Genomic DNA, 7,537 nt, shown 5'->3' with positions numbered 1-7,537 from the left:
CCAGGTGGGTCTCGAACCCACGGGCTCAGGCAGTCCACTCACCTCGGCCTCCCAAAGTGCTGGGATTACAGGCTGAGCCACTGAGCCCGGCCACATTGTTTATTTAGTTGCTCTTTTACCCTCTCAACTTTTAGAAATTATATTTCTTTTTAAATATTAAAAAAATGGGCCGGCGCAGTGGCTCACGCCTATAATCCCAGCACTTTGGGAGGCCAAGGCAAGAGAATTGCCTGAGTCTAGGGGTTCAACACCAGCCTGGGTAGCTTGGTGAGACTTCATCTCCTCAATAAATCAAAAAACAAAAAAGTACCTGGGCATGTTGGCATGCTCCTGTAGTTCCAGCTACTTGGAAGGCTGAAGCGGAAGGATCGCCTAAACCCAGCAGGTCAAGGTTGCGGTGGCCTTGAACGTGCCATTGTACTCCAGTCTGGGTGACAGAGTGAGACTCCGACTCAAAAAAAAAGAAAAAAGGAAAGATAATTTTTAAAAATTGAAGTATTTTCTGTTTCATATCTTGGAAGAAAGAAAAATTTCAGTATATATCAACAGAAAAAAAAATCTGCAAATTCTCTAAAAAACTGATCATTTTTGGTGTTAAAATTTAGGTAATTTATACATAAAATTAGGAGCAGTTGAAATGGGAAAGTGGTATTAAAATTACTTGTGCCAAAAATAGAGAAATATGAGATAAAAAGTTGGCCAGGCATGGTAACTCATGCCCATAATCCAGCACTTGGGAGGCTGAGGCAACCTAAGGATCTCTTAAGGCCAGAAATTGTAGTTTGAGACCAGCTGGGCAACAGAGTAAGACTTCCATATTTATTTAAAAAACAAAAAAAGTTAGCCAGTTGTGGTGGTATGCATCTGTAGTTCCAGCTACTAGGGAGGCTGTGGTGGGGGGATCACTTTAGCCCAGGAGTTTGAGGCTGCAATGAGTTATGATCATGCCACTACACTCCAGCCTGGACTACAAAGTGAGACCTCTAAAAATATGTTTTTAATAATAAAAATTAGGTAAGATTAAGAACTTAAGAGAAAAGATTATTGTGATAAAGAATACATCATCTTTTAGTTTATAAAAACTTTTTTAACACGATTCTATTTCTTTACTTAATATTTCCTAGTTTATTCAAATTTTTACAGCTTGAACCTTGGCTAAACACAGTGGCTCATGTCTATAATCCCAGCACTTTGGGAGGCTAAAGCAGGAGGATCACTTGAGGCCAGGAGTTCAAGAACAGCTGGAGCAGCAAAGCAAAACCATGGCTCTACTAAAAAAAAAAAAAATTAGCCAGGCATAGTAGAGCATGCCTGTAGTCCTAGGTACTCTGGAGGCTGAGGCAGGATCACTTGAGCCCAGGAGTTCGAGGTTCCCATGAGCTATGATTGCACCACTGCACTCCAGCCTAGGTGATAGTGAGATTTTGTCTCAAAAAAGAAACAAACTAAAACACTTGAACCTTTATCTACCTGAATGAAATGCTGTTGATTTTTTAAAAAATAAATGTTTGATCAAGTATTTAAATATAATATTTAAAAATAAATATGGAGTATTTTTTTGTTTCATTTTAAATGGACAGTATTAGTTACATACTTTTTTTCTCCTCAGAACCTGAAAGTAAAGTATCTCTTTGTGACAAGTTGCAAATCAATACACATCTCGATGAAGAAACTGGAGAAAAGACATCTATCACAATTGATGTTGAGCCTGAGCCCTTTAATCCTGGAGATGGCCCAGAAGGATTATGTATACAAAGAACAGATGACATCCAAGAACATTTTTCCTGTAGGGTCAGTGGCTCTGATGACAAGAAAGGGCAGACTATGCTGCCAGGGAGAAGAAAGAAACATCAGAAGAGAACATTTATTTCACAGGAGAGAGAATGTGTCTTTGACTCTAATTCACTTATATTCTCTGGAAAAAAACAAAAGGAACAGAAAGAAATCAATAGCAAAAATCCTAGGTCACTAGTTACTGAAATAAAGACTCACCTTTCAAGTCCTAGGTCTGACCTTTCAGATTCTCCAGCATCAGTTACAGAAACGAGTGGAGAGAGTGTGTTAATTCCACAAACTGCCAAACCAGAAAGAGTTGTCAATACACTCATAAGAGAAACTAACTTCACCAAGGAGACTACAGTTCCTCTGCATATTCCGTCAGATAGCAGTAGTAGCCAGCACCTTGAGCACATGCCTGCTAAAGGTAACTGTGAACTTACTGCTCAGGGCTTAAAAAACATCAGCCTTGCTTCACCTGTAAACTTGGAGGCACAAGGCAAAAAGATAACTGTCATTACAAATAATCCAGTAGTAAATAAGACTGTAAGTACAAGTGACCAGCTTCCTAGAAGTTCTAACTTAGGTAATTCATGTTCTAAAAATGAACTCACTTACAGTAACTTATCAGCAAATGAAAATCAAAATGTGAAAGAACAAAGTCACACAGAGAAATCTTTAAAATCTCCCAGTAATACTCTTGATAGTGGAAGTGAAACTTTTCAGGAAAATGAGGTTCTAAGTCAATCTGAGAGTCTTAGCCTAGAAGCAGTCTCTCCTGCTACTACGGAAAGTCAAATACATTCTTGCACAATACTTGAAGGCCTTCTGTTTCCTGCAGAATATTATATTAGAACAACACGACACATGTCAAATTCCCAGAAGAAAGTAGCCCTGGAGTCTGTAATTCAGAGTCATTTGGGTGTCAGGAAGAAAGGGCTTAAAAATAAAAATAAGGAAGCAAGTAAAAATTTAAACCTTTCCAATGAGAAAACTGAGCAAAGTGAAATTAGAATGATTGATACATGCACAGAACAATCAAGTTCAAGAAATTCTCAGAAACTTCTCTCAGTAACTGAAGTCAGCTCTCCCACTGGGCCTACTGAAGATAATGACTTTGCTACTCAACCGTCTGGTAGAAGACACAGAGGAAAAAGAAAAGCAATCTGCACCCCAGCATTAGGTCATCATGAACTACTTTTGCCAACTTCCAGCACATTGGATGTTCATAGGAGGTCTGAGAAGGAAATGACCACATACAAATATCAGAACAAAAAATCAGTCACTCATGGTAAGAAGAGAGTTAAAAGTAAATCAAGATGTATTTGATGACACGATAGCTGACAATTACTATGTGCCTGGCCTTTTCTAAATACTGTATAGATACCTACTCATTGAATCATCACAACAGTCCTACATGAGGTAGAATCAGTTTTTTTTTTTGAGTTGAAGTCTCATTCTGTCGCCTAGGCTGGAGTGCTGTGGCAAACACACAGCCACCCCAGCATCAACCTGCTGGGTTCCGGCAGTCCTTAGCCTTGCTTCACCTGTAAACTTGGAGGCACAAGGCCTCCAAGTAGCTGGAACTACAGGTGCGCACTACCACGCCCAGCTCAATTTTAATTTATTGTAGAGATAAGGCCTCACCAAGTTGCCTGGGCTGGTCTCGAACCCGTGAGCTCAGGCAATCCACTCACCTCGGCCTCCCAAAGTGCTGGGATTACAGACTGAGCCACTGAGCCCAGCCAGGATCAATTTTTATCTTCACCTTACAGATGAGGAACTAAGGCACAGGGATATGAAAGTGACTTTGATTAATTTAATTCAAATGACAGAGCCAGGATTCAAACCAGGTGATATGGTACCAGAGTTCACTTATGTGACTGAAAAGGTAGACACTGAAAAAGAAAATGTGTTGAGTGTTTACTTAATATTTATCCAGGCAGAGCACAATTTTTATTCATGGGTAAAATATTTACAACTAATATAGAAAGTTAAAATAGAGGCCAGGCTCACATCTGTAATCCAAGCACTCTGGGAGGCTAAGACGGGAGGATTGCTTGAGCCCAAGACTGCGAAACCAGCCTGGGCAACATAGTGAGAACTCATCTTTACAAAAATATTAAAAAATTAGCCAGGTGTGTTGGCACATTCCTGTAGTCCCAGCTAGTCAGGAGGCGGAGGCGGAAGGATCCTCTGAGCCTAGGAGGTTGAGGCTGCGGTGAGCTGTGATCATGCCCCTGCACTCCGGTCTGGGTGACAAGAGTGAGACCCTGACTCAAAAATAATAATAGTCGTCATCATTTAAAATTAAGTGAACAATTCAATAGCATTTAGTTAATTTACAGTGTAGTACAACTACCATCTCTATCTAGTTCTAAAACAACCTCCCCAAACCGCATACCATTAAGCAGCAGCTTTCTGTTTCCTCGCCCTCACATTCCTGCCTTTACCCTGGGCAACTGCCGATCTTCAGCCTATGGATTTACCCATTCTGGGTGCTTTATTGAAATGGAATTGTATAATACATCAGTGCACGACCTTTTGTGTCTGGCTGCTTTCACTCAGCATGATGTTGCTGAGGTGCATGCATGTTGTAGCATGTGTCAGCACTTCTTCCTTTTGATGGCTGAATAATATTCCATCATATATGTGAACCACAGGTTGTTTGTCCACTCATCAGTTGGATATAGCTGCGTTTTAAGTGGCATAGGATTCGATTCACAACAAGAGCCGTTAAATGACTCTGCTTGAAAAGGGGACTAGGTGTTCTTTAGTGAAAAGAACCAGCCTTTTGTAGATTGCACCCAGGTAGCCTTTTGGAATCATAGAGATGGGAAGGAATTTAGAGATTTTTGGTTCAGTACCCTTATGGGGGACAGTGTGAGAGAAGGACAAGTGAAATGAGTTGACTTGCCCAAGGTTACACAGCAAATCAGTGGTTGAGTTGGGACTCAACCCAAGTCTTCACTCTCTTGGTTAATACTTTTCTGTCTAGTGCAGAAGGGAAGCCACTAGTTAACTACTAACCTATGACTATTTTATTGAACCCTTCACCCAGGTTTCAAAATCATGGAGAGGAAAAGTAATGAACATTGTCTATTTTATTTGCATTTTAGAAGCTCATTCTTTGTTGGGTATTAATGTCTCTTTTGTTTGGGTTTTATTACTATTGTTGTTGCTTATTTTTCTATCTTAGGGAAGGAAAGTCATCAGAAAGAGGACTCCCTTTCTTCCAGTAATAATGCTTACTTAGCTTTGGATAATGATGTTTTCATCGCTCCATTTCATAAGAGTGGAATGCCAAGTTTAAAGCAACTGTCATCTTTTCTCAATATCAGAGACTTTCAGTTACCTGATGAAGACTTTGGGCCTCTTAAGCTTGAAAAACTGAAGTCTTACTCACAAAAACTGATAGAGCCCTTTGAATCAAAAATATATGAAGAGAAGCGTCTGAAAAAGGGAAATTGTCTTGTTCTAGAGAAACCAAACCAAACAGATACAGAAATGGAGGACTTAGAAGAAAACCTTATTGTTCTACCAGGAAAATCACATCCCCAGATGCCAGACCTAAAAAGCCAGCCTACAAAGAAGGGCTTTTCTCCATCCAAATTACTTTTCACTCCTTTAAATACTGCTGCGCCTGATGATACTGACAGAACTATAGCGGGCACATGTTCACCTGCTTTCCCTATCTTAGGTACCACTCCAGCTTCCGGCTCCCAAGCATCCTGTGAAAAACTGTCTGCAGAGGTTGTTGGACGAACTTCCTCTACACCCAAACTTGGTCACTTGAAAGACACAGTCAGTCTTGTTAGTGGGAGTAAACGTTGCCATCGTCCAGCCAACCCACCAAAACTGGATGTGTCAGGTGGACAAAGGCAACTTGCCTGTTTCTGTGACTCTGTCCCCCAGGCAACACCTCTACTCATGGAGTCACTCACTTTCGAGGAAAGTCAGCTCTGTGAAAATACATGCCAGGAGTTGCGTAAACATTCCGTGGAACAGGTACAATTCGTTTCCTTTGAAATTTTCTCGGAAGGAATGAAATATCTTAGTGGATTTGGACAGCGTGACTTCCTTTCACATCGGCCCCTGTTTGTTTAAGAAATGTTTTAATATGTTTCTTTGATATGACTTCATTGTAAACATTAAGTTCATTTAAATTAAGGTTAATTAAAATATGATTCCTTTAAATATGGGGGATCCTATTCTCTTTGTCATCAATGAAGCAATTGCATTTGGAGCTTTCTGCTATTACTGGAGGAAATAAAGCATATGGAGTAGACATTTTGATGAATGATGGAGGGAGAAATCATGCATAAAGTATAGATTAATGGTGTAACTTTTGTTTCCACAGACTGAAATACCAGATCTTCCTGTTTGTGATAGTTTAAACCCAGGCAAGCTACAATTGGTTTCAAAGTTAAAGGTCAGAAGAATATTCCCTTATAGTGTGTTTTGTGTCTTATATATGAAAAATTAACTTGATCAGAAAATTGGAAAGAATTCAATCATATAGCTTCTTGTTCTTTTTTATTTTTATTTTTTATTTTTGCATCGGTGTTTTACTCTGTCACCCAGGCTAGAATGCAATGGTACCATCGTGCTTCACCACAGCCTTAACATCCTGGGCTCAGTCTTTCTATCTCAGCCTCCCAAGTAGCTGGGACTGCAGGCTAATTTGTTTTGATTGTTTGTAGAGACCAGATCTTGCTATTTTGCCCAGGCTGGTTTCGAATCCCTGGGCTCAAGCAGTCATAATTGCCTTGGCCTTCCAAAGTACTGGGATTACAGGCATGAGCTACTCACCCAGCATCTTATTTTTAATTTAATACTATTAAGTAACTTGGTAAACAGAATCAGACAAACAAATTTGAATTTTTTATTTTTCACAATCTTTACCTCTATTTATATGTGGAGCTCTCAAAGTTTCTGTGTCGGCCAGTTCGGTGGCTCAGCCTATAAACCCAGCACTTTGGGAGGCTGAGGTGAGTGGATAGCCTGAGCCCGTGGGTTTGAGACCTGCCCAGGCAACTTGGCGAGACCTCGTCTCTACAATAAATAAATAATTAGTCAGGCGTGGTAGTGCATGCCTGTAGTTCCAGCTACTTGGAAGACTGAGGCAGGAAGATCACCTGAGCCCAGCAGGTCAAGACTGCGGTGGCTGAGAGCGTGCCACTGCACTCCAGTCTAGGTGACAGAGTGAGCCTCCAACTCAGAAAAAAAACAAAGTTTCTGTGTCAAGCTATTGCCAAGAGCAACTTAGTCTAAATAACTCAACTTTGTATCTAAGGCATTTTTCACAGAAAGAGAGAGTCTGTGAAACAGGAGTTACTCATGCCTCTCCTACCCACATGATTTAATGTGTGTAGAAGAATCACTTATGGTGATATATAAGAAAGCGGGTAGCAGTTCTAGATTTTGATAGGGTGAATAGTTAATTTTTTTCTGTGCAATATGATAATTGAAAATGTCTCAGAACATTACAATATCCTTGGGTGGGAGTGAGGATGGGGTACAAAAACTTCCCCTAGTAATACCTGTGCTCTTTTTCATAATTATTCCTGAGTCAATGTTAATAACTTAGTTTCTTTCTTTCTTTTTTTTTTTTTTGAGTTGGAGTCTCACTCTGTCACCCAGACTGGAGTGCAGTGGCCACTCCCGGCCACTGCAGCCTCAACCTGCTGGGCTCCATCACTCCTTCTGCCTCAGCCTTCCAAGTATACTGGAACTACAAGCGCGTGCTACCATGCCCAGC

At 40.4% G+C, this 7,537-nt stretch overlaps 1 protein-coding gene across 2 annotated transcripts in view; it reads left to right on the top strand.

Moving 5' to 3' along the window:
• The window catches only part of PALB2 (partner and localizer of BRCA2), a 35,783-nt gene that overhangs the window by 4,008 nt on the left and 24,238 nt on the right, over positions 1-7,537 (top strand). The window contains exons 4-6 of one of the 2 annotated variants that reach the window (XM_008055565.2): positions 1,610-3,078; positions 4,981-5,784; positions 6,137-6,208. In XM_008055565.2, the coding sequence (XP_008053756.1) occupies positions 1,610-3,078; positions 4,981-5,784; positions 6,137-6,208 (2,345 nt within the window). Of the gene's footprint in view, positions 1-1,609; positions 3,079-4,975; positions 5,785-6,136; positions 6,209-7,537 lie in introns of both variants that reach the window. The other variant, XM_021711142.1, reaches the window with a different exon arrangement.

This window comes from Carlito syrichta, unplaced genomic scaffold, assembly GCF_000164805.1.
Source record: "Carlito syrichta isolate Samal-C Ts95f unplaced genomic scaffold, Tarsius_syrichta-2.0.1 Scaffold301885, whole genome shotgun sequence".
Classification (NCBI taxonomy): domain Eukaryota; kingdom Metazoa; phylum Chordata; class Mammalia; order Primates; family Tarsiidae; genus Carlito; species Carlito syrichta.
Note: the sequence above shows the minus strand (reverse complement) of the source record. Positions and strands in the feature narration are given on the sequence as shown.